Source organism: Cornus florida, unplaced genomic scaffold, assembly GCF_030987335.1.
Source record: "Cornus florida cultivar Cherokee Brave unplaced genomic scaffold, ASM3098733v1 CherokeeBrave_3.0.0_Hap2_Chr07, whole genome shotgun sequence".
Lineage (NCBI taxonomy): Eukaryota > Viridiplantae > Streptophyta > Magnoliopsida > Cornales > Cornaceae > Cornus > Cornus florida.
The window spans coordinates 14,914,680-14,930,443 of record NW_026775577.1 but is presented as its reverse complement, the minus strand read 5'-3'; the positions used below and the strand labels follow the sequence as shown (position 1 = coordinate 14,930,443).

At 35.5% G+C, this 15,764-nt stretch overlaps 1 protein-coding gene across 2 annotated transcripts; it reads right to left on the bottom strand.

Moving 5' to 3' along the window:
* Positions 1–1,096: 1,096 nt before the first annotated feature.
* On the bottom strand, positions 1,097–14,292 carry LOC132266515 (endochitinase-like). Of its 2 annotated transcripts, none has more exons than XM_059767405.1 (3): positions 13,999–14,292; positions 1,918–2,074; positions 1,097–1,712 (listed from the first exon to the last, which is right to left on the bottom strand). In XM_059767405.1, exons 1-3 carry the CDS (start codon positions 14,273–14,275, stop codon positions 1,340–1,342), a joined length of 807 nt encoding a protein of 268 aa, XP_059623388.1. In that variant the 5' UTR covers positions 14,276–14,292; the 3' UTR covers positions 1,097–1,339. The 2 variants fall into 2 exon arrangements, with proteins under 2 accessions (XP_059623388.1, XP_059623389.1); XM_059767406.1 differs by lacking the exon at positions 13,999–14,292 and adding an exon at positions 2,254–2,778.
* Between the last annotated feature and the right edge of the window lie 1,472 nt (positions 14,293–15,764).

Here is a 15,764-nt window from a genome sequence, read left to right as displayed (position 1 = left end):
ATTGTAATGATTTTATGTAACAAAACTAGCATTATTATAAAACAAAGCTATCCCAACTTAATATACTATATGCAGTTAAGTTCAGGCACAAAGTTTATTATAGAATATGGGTATATACTATAATTCTCTCATGGTGGCCCATCTGAACTGGGTTATCCAAAACCGGCCTAACAACCCAGTGGACCACAAATATTTGACTCCATGGCCCATCTTGTTGAACACTACTCTGGATTTTGACTCATGTTAAGCACAACTCAATTAGACAACATGTACAATATGGATGCCCTGACCCGAAGACCTTTGAAGCTCCAGTTTGATTTAGTTTTGTCCCATTTGGATGAGCCCATTCTGACTTTAAGTTTGGCTTAGTTTTTCTCATTTTTAACCATTCTGAATTATAAATTTAGGTAATCTGAAAGTTAAGTACTGAAATTTTTAAGAAGTAAATCATTTAACAATAATTATTGATTTTGAGAGCTGAATTTGAAGTGTTCTTGCAATAAAAATAAAAAATAAAAATTAAGTGCTCAAGTTCTTAAATATTTTTTAATATTTTAAAAATTAAAAAATAAAAATTAAGTGCTCAACATTTAGTAATAAATTTGATAAATGCTTAATTTGTTCTTCAATTAAATGTTGAATTGAGTTATTTACATCCAAAATGGATTTAACACCCTATATATTAGGAATTATCTTTTCAAATCTGGTTTTTGTTTCTGAACCTAGTTTACTTAAAGTTCAATACAAAAAGGAACTCCTTATTTGTTTCCATAATTAATTCTGGTTTTCTAGTTCATGATGTGGGGATATTGGACAAAAGGTATGGCCTCATTATTATATTTGGTCTTCTCTCAATCTTAACACTCATGAATTTTTATCTAGTTAATTTATGCATATATATTTGTCCACGAAAGTGGTGTCCGCTTAGAGCACCAATAGTTCAGATACAAATGAGGAAAGTAAGATACAAGAATCATTCACACAAGCACCACAATATTAACCTCCAAGCTGGATTTGTTGGGAATATAAAATTCTATAGTTAGTTGTTGTTGGGAGAAAGTAACAAAAATAAATAAATAAATAGAAACAAAGTAAATAGACAAATTTAAGTAATCTAAATTTCACCCTGATGAAGAGAAACAAAATTATACAGAAAAACTAAAAATTCTCAAACTGAGAATACAATAACTACAAATTCTCAAACTGAGAATACAATAAGTACTTCTAAAATTCTCTTTATTTGGATAGAGTTACATAGCATGGTCTATCTATCCCTTTATTTTACTTAGCTAGACATAACTAATATTCTTGTAATCTAATTCTTTTACATATGAGCTATTTATGGCCCAAAAGGCTTTTGATTGTAGCAATCCAAGTTGTTGCCATGGGTCAAGCTCAGTATGTCACAGTACCTCTTGTAAAATCCAATCCGATCCGCCACCTCATCATTTGGACCTTTGCCACACTCCAACCCACCATTGATTATGTTAGTGATCACACCGTAACCCGGGACCCGACTAGCTGACCTATCCGCATCCGACGGTTTCCATATTCCGGTGATGACATCGTGACTCGAGGGCTTGTTATACTGTGGAGTCATCCAATACCAAATGGCAGTCTTGAATGATATAATCGGGTCTGTGGCTACCAGATCCGGGTTGTTTATGAGATCCGCCTTGATGGCTTTACCAGCTTTGTCATAGTTGTAGTTGCTGAAACAAAAATCAAGAAAGCAATGGTCAAAGTCAATCTTCACAAGTAGGGATAGAAATGAACTGAGATGTAAAAAACAGTTCAGATTGATTTGGTTCAGACTTGTTCATTAAATAAACGAGCTGAGGTCGAGTTCAGAATCAAAACAAAATGACCATCATTGTGGAACTAGGTTCATGCAGGCTAGAGAAATCAAAAACTTACTGAGTGAGTTGGATGGGTCCTCGGCCAAAGTACTTTTTACCGGGAGGGCATGGCCCCTTCCTCGAGTCACAGTGATAGTCCGGTTCGTTTCTTTCCCGGACGAAGCAATATCCCCACGCATATGGACCATCTGGTGCACCAGGCCACCCACTTCCACCTGCAGAAAAAGCAATTAGCTAGGCTCTATATATGTACGTGTATGTAACAAACAAACAAAAAAAATGTACGAGACCTTAGTGATCTTAATGATATTAAACAACTAATTAAGGGTTGTGATTTAAACTAATTATCCTGAATACTAGACTTTTTTACAAAGCAAATTAAGAAGATTAATACCTGTAATTTCATGTGAAGTTTGAGCCAAGAAGGCTGCAATCTCTCTAGCGGCGTCTCCGGTTGTTCCAAAACCTTCAAAGGAATTGGCAGCAGCTATGAAAGCCTCGTAGGTGTAGAAACCCTTGGCGGGGCAGTTGCCGTCGTTGCGGTGCTTCAACATCTGATCAAACAGTGCTTTGCTAACAATAGAACCAACACGCTGTCCTTGTGCCTGCAAGGACATTACCATGAAGAAAAGAGAGAACACAACTAGTACTGCAAAATACCTCATTTTCTTTTCTTTTCTTTTCTGTCTTATTTTCTCACTCAAGCTTGTGAGCTTATAGAGAAGGATAGATTGGTATTTATAAGCAGTGAACGAAGAACATTGCTGTTGTGATAACTCTCAGAAAAATGAAGTAGGGATGTACGTGGTCATGTATGGCGGCTTTAATTTACAATTCTTTGTGTACGTGTAACCATGTTGTGGTAATACATACTGTGTCCAGTTTTTTGTGTGTGCATGGCGGCTTTTACAATTCTTTGTCTATGTGTGCATGTAACCATGTGGTAATACATACTGTGTCCAGTTTTGTGTCTCAGAACCTCAAGTGTTAAAAAGTATTTTGATTTTGAATTTTTGAATGATAAGAAAGAAAAAAAACAGGAGAGAAAAGTGAGTTTTGGATGATGACCAGAATGTTTTGTAGTGATATTAGTGGACAACTCAAAGGTGTGGTACTTTTGAAACTGTAGGCAGCTGGAAGATAATGTTTTTGTGTGTTGTGTCACCGTGTGTGTGTGTGTTGAATGGTAAAACCCCTCGTCATTTTAGTGACGCGTGTATTAAAGGGCCAAATTGATAAGGAAGACAATGTCTAGAAGCTGCGTCTCAATGCTTTGATTGATGTAGAATTGTCAACAGTGGTGTCTCTTTATTCGGAATTTCTGAGCTAATTGTCTAACTCAAAGTCCTTAAGTCCTACCCAAACAATCCTTTTGCTATGTTGGGTCGGAAGAAAAGAAGAAGAGGTAAAGAAAAAAATAAGAAGGGAATAAAAATTTTTGTTATTTTGTAGAAATGATAAATTTTTATTCGTTTATATATGGGTTGAAGATGAGAAAAAATACAAATGAGTTTATTATAGAAATTTTAAATTACTATATCACTTTTCATAAATATTTAATAAATTTCATAAATAAAGTAGTGATGGATTTAATAATAAAAATAACTTAAAAATTTATCTTTTCTTTTATTATACCTATCAAATTAAATTTTTAGTTTTTTTCGTTTTCTTCGATTCAACCGAACAAAAATAGGAAAACACTTGATCTCTTTCCTAAGAACGTCTCCGTCATCCCTTCCATTTAATTTTTTTTCTTCCTACCGAACGATCATTAGGGTTGAGAATCATTGATGTTCGGCACCTCATAAGTTTGTGTGTTCAAAATTTTCAATACTAAGTACCATTTTGTCTTTATTCTATTAAAATTTGGTGTTACATAACTAAAAAATTCACTTGGTCGATTTGGAATAAGGCTCTGTTTGTTTTGATATAATATTTTACTTTTTTAAGTAAAATATTATTTTGTTTTTACTTTTTCGATATTTTGCAAAGGTTTATATCAAGGTTAAGGTCAAGTTAATCGAGAGGGACATATAAAATATAACTTGCTAAAAATTAATGAATAAGTTATTTTTGTGAAATTTTAATATTTTTTTTTCTTCATAAATATTTTACAACAACAAAATACCAAAAAATAAATAATATTTTTTTACATTCAAACAAACAAAGCCTAAATATTGAAAGAAATTTACCAAAAGCTTACAACTCTGGTATAATTTTATATTAAAAGTGGAGTTTGTAAATCTCCTCCATAAATTAAACTTGACTAAAAACCGCAGTGCCATGTCTATTTTAGATAGATATCTAAGAAAAACTTGTGACCTTGATTTAGCTTTATATCTTATCCCCAATACACTCTTTAGTTATTTACGAAGACACTTGTTTTAATATTGATATATAAAAGCACACAGAAATGTTGTTCAAACAATTGTGACGTCATAGTTTGTAAGAGATATTGGCAAGAATTGAATAATGGCCTCAAATAAAAATAAGAAAAATAAATAAATAAATAAATAAAAGGAGAAGAAGAATGCTATTTGAGCATGGTTTCATGTTGGCTCAGCAATGATCGATTGAGTGGGGTTACACTTTCTAATTTATAGACACAATGGAGTACCAATCACATGCATTTATTTGCATGAATCCCCTATTTCTTCTTTTCTTAATATTAGCACTATTCTTTCTTTTCTTTTCGTTTTTGGAATGAGATCATGAGAACCTCTAAACCGATCTTCTTCTTCATCATCTGTGCAAATCATCCGTATACACCACGTCATTGTTTTGAGCCATCACATCAATCATGACGCTCCATCGTTAATATCGCTCTCATAAATGAGAGAGATAAAAGGGCATAAAATTCCATTGGGCTACTTTCAGCCCAGCCCATTTATTAAGTAAGGGGCCGAGCGACTTCCCAGTCTATTCATTCTAGTGCAAGGCTTGCTTTGACCTAGGGAACAACCCAAATAGAGTGGAGCCCATCAAAGAAGGACTAGGCCCATTATTATCTTGGGGAATAGAAAGGCCAAGAACTTATTAGGGTAAGGATAGACCTCTATAAATAGAAAGAGGATAAAAAAATATAAGGAGATTCAATTGAAGTGTAACAGATTTGCTTTCTTAATATAGAGAGTAATTTATTGCACTTTCAACCACTTATTGTATTTTCAAATCCAGAAATTTAAAATTTTTGTGTAATTTTATTTTGCTCTTCCTCCTAATGAAATCTCGGCAATTTCATGAACGTTGTCCTTTTATTTGTTGTGTAATTGAGTTGGTCCTTAACTTAAGTCAATTATCCAGATCAGTGTTCAATAAGATGGGCCAGAGTCGAGATATCCATATTGTACATGTTGACTAATTGAGTTGGGCTTCACTTGAGTTAAAATCAAGAGTACTGTTCAATAAGATGGGCTAGAGAGTCAAAATATATGTGGTCCTCTGGGCTATTGTTAGGTCTGTTTTAGAATGCCGCAGACAACAAGCTAACCCGGAGAGATGTGCCAGTTGAGTAAGAGGATTCTAGTACCCATATTCTAATACTAAACTTTGGGCCTGAACTTAACTTCATAGACTTCTATTAAGCTGGGATATTTTTCATTAAATTTTTATACTAATTTGATGATATTTTTTTTATTAAATTTGCATAAATTTACTTTTAAAATTGTAAAATATTTAATGAATATATTACATAAAAAGAAGGTATTTTTTAAAAAGTATTTTATTAATTTATCATTAATATATTATATGAAAAAAAGATATATTTTTAAGATAAAAATATTTAAATTTGTTATAATACGTTAATAAGTTAATCAATTTAGAAAATGGTAGTTACAAACCTATTTATCTATTTTTTTTTAATGATAAATTGATACTAATAATAAAATTAAGGTATATAGTATAATTAATATTTACATAAGACAAAAAATAATAAAAATAATTTAATAAGAAATAAAATTTTTAATGAGAAAAAGCAAAATAATCTTTTATGATGAATTTATCCTTAATTGTAATAAATTAATAATTGAGAGAGTAGTTTTTAGTTCTGAGAGTTATTTATAAAAAGACAATAATTTAGGGAGTTTTTTGAACTTTATCCTTTCATTTATTAACACTTATCAAATACAACACGTAAAGTTTCAAAATCCGAAAAGTTCTAGTGGTCAAACGATTCCATCGTTAACCAAGCATTCAAGTCTATTAAGAGAGATATGTCCGGATGTCCCAATCTATTATGCCATAGGATAGATTAATCCAATTTATGATAAAAATAAAAATAAAAAAAAATACACAGTTTTAATCAGTAAGTATCCAATCCACGTAAAAACAAGAAACTAAAAATATCATTGATTAAAACATATATATTAACTCCCTATCATAGAGATGCAAAAAAGTTGATTGATTATTCTTCAAGCCACAACATACATTCAGTAATCAACTTTGATTTATTATTATTATTATTATATATATATATATAAAGTGACTAGTAATTAACTGGAACTGTTAATGATCAAATGCCTAAGCAAAAGGTGGTTGTAGCAGTCCATAGCCCACTCCCAATAGGTCGCAGTACCTCTTGTAGAATACGGTCCTGCACTTGTGCATTCGTGCCTTTTCCGTATTCGATTCCACCATTGATGATGTTGGTGATGACTTCATAGCCCGGTACCCTACCCGCGGCATTGTCTGTAGCAGAAGGTGTCCATTTTCCGGTGATGACATCATGGCACGACGGCTTTGGTAACTGTGGTGTCATCCAGAATCAGAGTGCAGTCTTGAATGATATGGTTGGGTTTGTTGCAACTAAGTTCGGATTGTTTAACAAATCAGACCCTATGGCTTTTCTTGCTAGACCATAGTTGTAGTTGTTGCCAAGTCGTGATCAGAGTCAATAACTTGGTCAACATAAATTAAATGCTTCTTGAAGGATTTAAAAAATTACGCAAGAAGGGCAATAATGAAAATTTTTAGTATTTTTAGAAAGACAATAGTAATATTTTATGAGTATATAAAGGCAAATTAACATGGGTAAATTACTAAAAAGGAAATTCAGGTACCGCAATTGCCCCCCTCACATACATGTAGGTCTGTCCCTACTTCTCTATTACTCAAAAAATGAACAAGTATTCTTTTTTCTCTCATGCCAAGTTTCATATTCTACCAATTAACTAGGTGATTATATGAACTTCCAATTAGAACAAGATTGAATTGGGCAATGCCAATTAATTATGTGGAATGCTTGACTCACTCAATATCTCCTCAAATTATAAGTTATGATTTGGTCAGGCTATTGGGCTAATACTATTAATTTTGAAAATCATTTTCCAATTGAATTTTATTTTTAAATATGATACTTAAAATTTTGAATCAACATATTTAGAACCAATTAAATAAAAAATTCATGCTTTCTGCAAATAAATAAATGGAGAGAGGAGTTCTTACTATGAAATTTGGATGGGGCCACGACCAAAGTATTTTTTACCAGGAGCACATGGCCATTGATTGTTTGCAACGCAATAATCTGGTGGATTGCCTTGTTCCTGAATGAAGCAGTATCCCCATGCATAAGGATCATCTGGTGCACTTGCCCAGCCACCTATTAGTATATATATAGATCCATCATGAATATATATGTGTATATATATATATATATATATCATCTCATTCATAATCTTTTTTCTTTTCTTCTCATTATGTACACATATATACACTTGAACATATCCAATTTTCAAATGTATGGTTGGATGCGGATTTGATGGTAGTATACTCAGCTATAATGAAGGAGGAGAATTGCCCTATTGAAATTCAAGCTTTGGTTTTTGATATCAAGGCAAAGTTTCAGAGTTTTTCCTCGGTTCAAATTAGCCATGTGCATGAGCATGGTAATGGTCGCCCATGCAGTGGCAAAAATCTCCAAAAGCCGTGTTGGTGAGAATGTTGATTTATTATTTTTTTTCTTTTCATGTATAGTCAGGACTTTGGAATGATGTATCCCAAGGCATGTAGTGGGTTTTGTTTGCGAGGAATAAAAAAAAAAAATTACAGTTGAACATATCCAACAAGCAAGGGTGAGACACTTTTCTTATGGATCCTCTGAGGTGCAATATGCGTGTTGTACCATGTCGTATGGATCTCAACTGAACTGTACTCCATCGGATGGATCAAGGAGAATTCAGACGGAACTGATGGCGGTTCGCAAGGGCAGTGAGCTTGGAACAACGGTCGGCGAGCAAGAGGGAGACTTGGCGGGTGGTTGCGATGGTAGCAAACAACGACTAGTGAAGTCGTGATTCTGGCGATGGGCTGTGAACTGCAGCTTCGGATGATGACGGGTCTTCTCTTCCCTTGCGGTGCTCTGATCTTACCGGTGGTAACAGATGACTAAAACGGTTGACGGCGATGGTGGCGACTGTAAGATCACGATTCCGGCGAAACAGTGTTGATGGGTAGGACGGATGAATTGGGGTTTTTGTCAATTTCAGTGGCCGGAGGGGACAGAGACGACCCTATGAACACTTGGGCCTCCATGAATTGCCGAAGTAAAATGTCAATGTTACGAAGAGATTGAAGATAAGCAACATGAGCAGCTGGTAAAGCGTACCTCGAATCAATAGCTTGTTTGATGAATTTCCTCCTTTCCTTGCAAAGTAGAAGAGCTTGAACTTTCAAACTTGCGGAACCCATTTTTGGGTCGAAATGGAACAAATTTTTTTTATAGAACTAACCTCGCAGTTTCTGAGCATCCAAACACAATCTGTCAAACATAAACAAAACCCATAGAAAAACCTTTGTTTTTTTTGCAGTGTAATGGTGTCAGTGTCATTGCTATTACTTTATGGAGGGAAAAGCCCAGGGCGGCAACCACCAAGATAAGGAAGAAGAAGAAGGGCCAAATCCTTTTTAGTCATTTCACAAAATATATTTTTTTATATATATTATAAAATATGTTGCTAAGGGTATTTTAGTCTAATTTTTATAAATAGGACCAATTTGTACAAATATCATAATTTAGGAATATTTTTTGCACTAGAGGGGTGCAATATGTACTATAAGCATACTATATATATATACACACACACACATTATAATGGTTCGATCTGCGCCGGTCCAATCCTGTAGGATCCTAATCCGGGACCGAACCAAAAATTCACAATTTCATTATTTTAGAACCGTGACTAGACCGAACCGCAATGGAACAGGCCAAATCACCCGATTCGGTCTGATCTGGCTTAGGTTTTTGGATTGATGATTTTTTTGCACACCCCTGTAACATGTTAGTTGGGCCTTTTTGTAGTGTACGACCTTGTTTGGGCTTTCCTTTGTGTTGCCTAGATTAGTTTTATATGAGCCACTCTCTTGGGCTGCTCATAGTTTTGCCAGTATGGTATTTTGGTCCTTTTGTTCATGGGAATATTTACATTGTAAATATTCACTATCTAAACAAATTGCTTGAATTTCCACCCAAAAAAATAATAATAAAAAATAAAAATCTCTTTGTTATGTTCTTAAACTGTAACATCCAGACAGTCGGCAGGAAGATAATGGTTTTTAATTTTGTGTGTTGAATGGTAACATCCTATGACGTTTTGGTAATAATAATAATAATTACCACTTAATCTACTTTTCTAATATAAATTTTTTTAAAAAAATCTCCTATAAATTTTCAATTGAACCAATAAATTAATCCTACTTTTGAAACCATTTTTCTATTTTAAGTTTTAAACAATTTTTAAATTTTCATTTATTACACCCTTATCAAATAGAAAGTAAAGTTTCAAAATATGAAAAGTCTCGTGGTCGATTCCATCATTAACCAAGCATTCAAGTCTATTTAGATTTTAGAAATACTTGTATCAATCTCTTATGTCATGGTATACATGAATCCTCTCTTGAAAAGAAAAAAAATAAACAGATACAGTTTTAAACTCTAAGGCTTCGTTATACAGGAGGGAAAAGAAAGAAAAATATTATAAGAGAAAAGAAAAGCAAAAAAAGGAAAGGATAGCTGTAGTTTATATTTATGTTTGAATAGATAGAAGAGAAGAAAAAAAAAATTGACAATATTATTATTTAAAAAACAAAAAAGAAAAGAAGAAAAAGAATAATAATGGAATTAGTAGGGCAAAATCATTTCAGCCTCCCAATCGCCTCCTTATTTTATCCCTTCACATGGTAATATGTGTACTCCTTGTGTTGGCCAAGAAAGGTGTAGAACCTAGAATCTAATATTTTATCCCTTTATGTGATCTATCTCTATCCAATTGGCCCCTAAGTCTAGCAGTTTTTCTTACTTTCCCTTTTTGCCTTCCGAATCTCTACTAGTTCTAGCTTTGCTGTTTATATCAAGCTAAATTCACTTGCTATTCCATAGATTTCAGCAGCAAATTCGTACAATTCATGCTTTCAGGTTGTTATCAATATCATAACTTGGATTTTACTTTATTTTTTCTTTTCAAGTTTTTGTTTTTTTTTTGGTTCCTGAACTTGGTCATTTCTTGGTTCTTCAGAAATCGATCCATTTTGGAGGAAAAGAACCGACTTTGATTTTCTGGGTTTGCCCAAATTTGGTTTTTTGGAGGTTGGTTTTGGTTTTTCTTCATCAATAAAGCAGTTTTTCCCCACTGTGTCGGTTTGCCGAAATCTAGATATTTGGAGCTTGGTTTTCCGTTTTGGTTTTTCTTCATCAAGAAAGCAGTTTTTCCTGAACTGAACTGGGCAGGCTTTGAATTCTTGAGAGCTTGTTAAATTTCCAAAGAATCGCTCTCTCTCTCTCTCTCTCTCTCCTACAAAATCTACAAGAATCAGAACATCAAAACCCATATCTCCGCATATCATTTCAGATTGTTCCAAAAATCAAACCCATATCTCCGCAGTTCCTTCAAAGGCGCCGTCGATGTCACCAACAGCTATGCAGGTTCGTGTCCTCCCTTCTCATCTCCTTTTGTCCTTCAATTTCTCTCCATTCTTGAGATCTAAACTTGTCGTTACTGATTTATGCTTCCAATTGAACCATTCCCCCTCTCTCTCTCTCTCTCTCTCTCTGCAACTGTAATCAAAACCCATATCCGGCTGTCTCTCAACTCTCTTGCCCCTTGTGTAATTTGCTCCCTTTCTCTCCAAATTCCTCCAACTCTTATCAATTTTATCAATTTTGGAGGAATTTGGTTTTACTGTATTAGAGGGATAGGCTATCCCTCCAAATCCTTTTCAATTCTTTCTTTTTTCTTCAATTCCTTTCGTCCAAACACATCTATCCTTATCCTTCCCTTTCTTCTCTCTCTAAATCCCTCAATCCAAACAAACCCCAAGTCCATGTAAAAACAAGAAACTAAAAATCTAATTGATATAGATGGAAAAGAATTGATTGATTATTCTTCAAGCTACATACAACATACTTTCACTAATCAACTTTAATTTATTATTATTATTATTATTATTATTATTATATAAAGTGACTAGTTAACTGAAAATGTTAACGATCAAATGTCTAAGTAAAAAAGTAAAGGTGGATTCAAGAATTATCAATGGAGTGTGGATTAATATTTTTTTGGATGGTCTAATACTAATAGTAATATTTTTTTTTTTTTTACTGGGCCAAATTTAGATATGGCAAAAAAAATAGTGGGTGGGCTTGCGTGGGTTCAAGCCCTCACCTGGATCCGCCAGTGAACCGAAAGGCCTCTGGTTGTAGCAATCTAGGTTGTTGTCGTATCCCACTCCTAATATGTCGCAATACCTCTTGTAGAATCCAATACGGTCCTGCACCAGGGCATTCGCGCCTTTTCCGCATTCGATTTCACCATTAATGATGTTGGTGATGACTCCATAGCCGGGTACCCTACCCGCTGCACTGTCTATAACAGAAGGCGTCCATTTTCCGATGATGACATCGTGGCACGACGGCTTTGGTGACTGTGGTGCCATCCAGAACCAAAGTGCAGTCTGAAATGATATGGTCGAGTTTGTTGTAACCAAATCTGGATTGTTTAATAGATCAGACCCTATAACTTTTCCTGCTGCACCATAGTTGTAGTTGCTGCCAAGTCGTGATTAAAGTCAATAACTTGTCAACATAAATTAAATACTTTTCGAAGGACTCAAAATATCATGTGAAGAGGGGCAATAATGAATTTTTAAATATTTTCAGAAGGACAATAATAATATTTTATAGTATATATAATTAAAAAAGGTAAAATAAAAAGGATACATTACTAAAAAAGAATATTCAGGGGCGGCAATTGGCGATTGCCCCCGCTTCTCTTTTTTTTTTCATGGTAACTGAACAAGTATTCTTTTTTCTTTCATGCTAAGTATCTTATTCTACCAATTAAGTAGGTGATTAAATGAACTTCCAATTATATTGAATTGGGCAATGCTAATTAATCACGTGGACTGTTTGACTCACCAAATATCAACTTAAATTATAAGTTATGTGATTTGGTCGGGTTATTGGGCTTATTTGACTCACCAAAAGCATGTATTTTACTTAAAATCATTTTCCAATTAGAATTTTATTTTTAAATATGATACTTAAAATTTTGAATCAACATATTTAGAACAAATTAAATAAAAAATTCATGGTTTTTGCAAATAAATAAATGGAGAGAGGAGTTCTTACTATGAAATTTGGATGGGGCCACGACCAAAGTATTTTTTACCGGGAGCGCATGGCCATTCATTATTTGCAATGCAGTAATCAGGTGGATTGCCTTGTTCCTGAACGTAAGAAGTGGTGAACGATCTGGTTGGTGTTGCCAGCGGTAGGAGAGTTCAATTTGTGTCTCCTCTCTCTCTTAGTCTCTTTCTCTTTCTCACAAGATGAAGACCTATTTTTCCGTAAAAAGCAAAGAAGGGCAAAGTGGAATTGGAGAGGGAAACAGGCAAAAAGTGGTGAACGGATCCGAGAAAAGCGAACGGCATCGGACGGGTAAAAAAGCTAGTGTCGCGGGAGCTGGATCCGAGCAAGAAGTGTCGCCTTAGAAGTGAACGATCCAACTAGTCCGTCGGCACCAACGAGTACGGGTTGTGTACTCTGTAGAAGTCGTCGGAGCAGAAGAGGGCCGCCGGTTGGGGAGCTGATGAAAACAAGGACGGGTTGTTGGCTGGAGATTCAACCAATTATATGTATTGTGTGAAAAGATAAGATGATTTTAATTGATAAGAAGTGGGTTGTATACATGGACTACAACCCACTTTCCTTTATTCATACAATGACTTGTCTTCCGGTTTTCAAAGTCACCTTTACTGTTCTAACATTGACAGCTCAAGCACGACACTAATGAGGTCTAGCACTAGGGCTCTAAACATACAAAGACCATCAAATCATCATTAATGGTCTGATGTACAACACATGATTTATTCAACATTTAGCCCACAAAGTCCTCTGTTCTAACATTGACAACTCAAACATGGACTTTGAACTTCAAATTTTGCACAATGACAGCCATTATTCATCGTAGACTTTTTATTTTTCATTTCAACATTTTAACACGGGTCCGGTGTGAATACGTAGATTGCCGGACAGATTTGGGTTTTACTGAGGCTTGAGAGCTCGCCGTTGCTTGAGGGCTCGTCGGATTGAGCTTAATCGTGGTTGCTTCGAGCTACGCGGTTGGGTCAGTTGAAATTAGGTCCGGTGTTGCTCTGCTCTGGTTTTGATCCTCTCTTGTCTTCGTTTAAGCTTTTCCGGTTGTCAATGGAGCATACACTGTTGGTGCATATATATGTGTACATTATCATCTCACTCATAATCTTTTTTCTTTTCTTCTCATTATGTACACACATATATACACTTGAACATATCCAAGGGTGAGACACTTTTCTTATGGATCCTTTGCGGTATAATATGCGTATTGTACTGTGTCGGATGGATCTCAACTGAACTGTGCTCCATCCGATGCAGTACAATGTGCATGTTGTATGAGTGAGGATCCCAACTCCAACTCTCAACATCATAAAGAGGAGGTACGAGAACATACCACACGAATTAGACAATAAGCACCACACATAGTACTTTTTTTTGCTTTACATTCTCGGTAGATTAGTATTAGTCATATTTATGATAATACTAGCTGCCACTTATAATGATGGATAATTTTTAAGATTACAAGACATTTTATAGAGCAAAGAAAGATTATACCTGTAGTTTCATGTGAAGTTTGAGCCAAGAAGGCTGCAATCTCTCTCTTACGAGTATCGGTGTCTCCGGATGTCCCGAAACCTCCAAAGGAATTGGCAGCAGCTATGAAAGCCTCGTAGGTGTAGAAACCCTTGCCAGGGCAGTTGGCGTCGTTGCGGTGCTTCAACATCTGATCAAACAGCGCTTTGCTAACAAGAGATCCAACATTCTGTCCTTGTGCCAAGGACATTACCATGAAGAAAAGAGAGAACAAAACTAGTACTCCAAGAGACCTCATTTTCTTTACTTTTATTTTCACCCAAAGTTTGTGAGGTTATAGAGGAAAAGAGATGGGTATTTATGGGGAGTGAATGAAGATTGCTCTTGCGATAAGATGTGGTCATCATGTATGGTGGCTTCCATCAAATCAGATTGACGTAGAATGGTCAACAGAGGCATCTTTTATTTTTATTTTTATTTTTATTATTTATTTTTGAAGTTACGCTCTTTCAATTAGATTACCGAGTAATGACCTTGTAGGACTCTTTATTAGATTTTATTTTTTTATTTTTTATTTTTACCAAACAAACCAAATATCATTGATAAGAACCCGAATTACAATAAGAAAGAAGTAACTGCAATAGCCACAAGGGCTAGATGCACTACTCCAAGTCACCACAACCAGTTTCAGGAGCCTTCTTGCTCAGGATATGAGTTACAACATTACCACTACGAGGAACCCAGGAGAGAGACGAGCCCACACACTCTAAAAGAAGAGAAGAGACATCGCTGAACACCACCAACTGGGCAGCCACCGAGACCTTTAACTGCATAACCGGCTGACAATCGCCTTCAACAGTCACATTATGATAACCCCACTGTTTAAGGAGATGAAACGCTTCCCGCAAAACAAGACTCTCCGCCAATGACGAATGGCAAACATGCTTGAAGAACACCGACGCCACCTTAATAGGCTGTCCCAAATGGTTTGGAAGAATCAGGCCACCTCCACACCGCAAGAAAGAAGCATCAAAAGCTGCATCAAAATTAAGTTTCAAACATCCAGTGGAAGGCGGAGTCCAAGACCCCAACGGAACTGGAACAGAGGTCGAAGGGAATGAGAGGAGGGAAGACTGACGAGACACTTCAAGGAATTCTTGAAAGGCATGAAAACAACTTGAGCCGCCTCACACCTCTTCCTCCCAAAAACCAGGTCATTGCGGCATTTCCAAATCGTCCAACATGTGAACGCTGCCAACCCAATGCAATCCGATGAAACAGCAGAGAAAGACCAATTTTCTCGCATCTCTACCCACCTCTTAGGCCAAAAGGAAGATTGATGAGCATTGAAATCAATGCGAAGCGGACAGAGCTTCCAAACTAGCAATGAGAAAGGGCATGTACATAATAGATGGTCCACCGTTTCAACCCCAACTTCGCAAACAGGACAACATGACACCGCAGACACTCCCTGCAGGTGAAACAGCTGATTCACTGGGATACGTTCATGTAAACATTGCCATAAAAACAAAATAACTTTACGATGAGCTTTAATTTTCCAAACATTGCACCACATGGAACCTTTACCTGCATCAAAACTACACCCCACCCCCAACGGGGAAGGATGTGCATCAGAGAGAATAAATAATGCCACATGGTACGCACTTTTCACCGAAAAAGAACCATTCTTCAACGCACCCCAGACCTTACAGTCACCCCTACTTGCTGAACTAATGGATATTTGTTTAATAAGCTTGCTATCTCGCAGATTAAAGTGATGATCCACC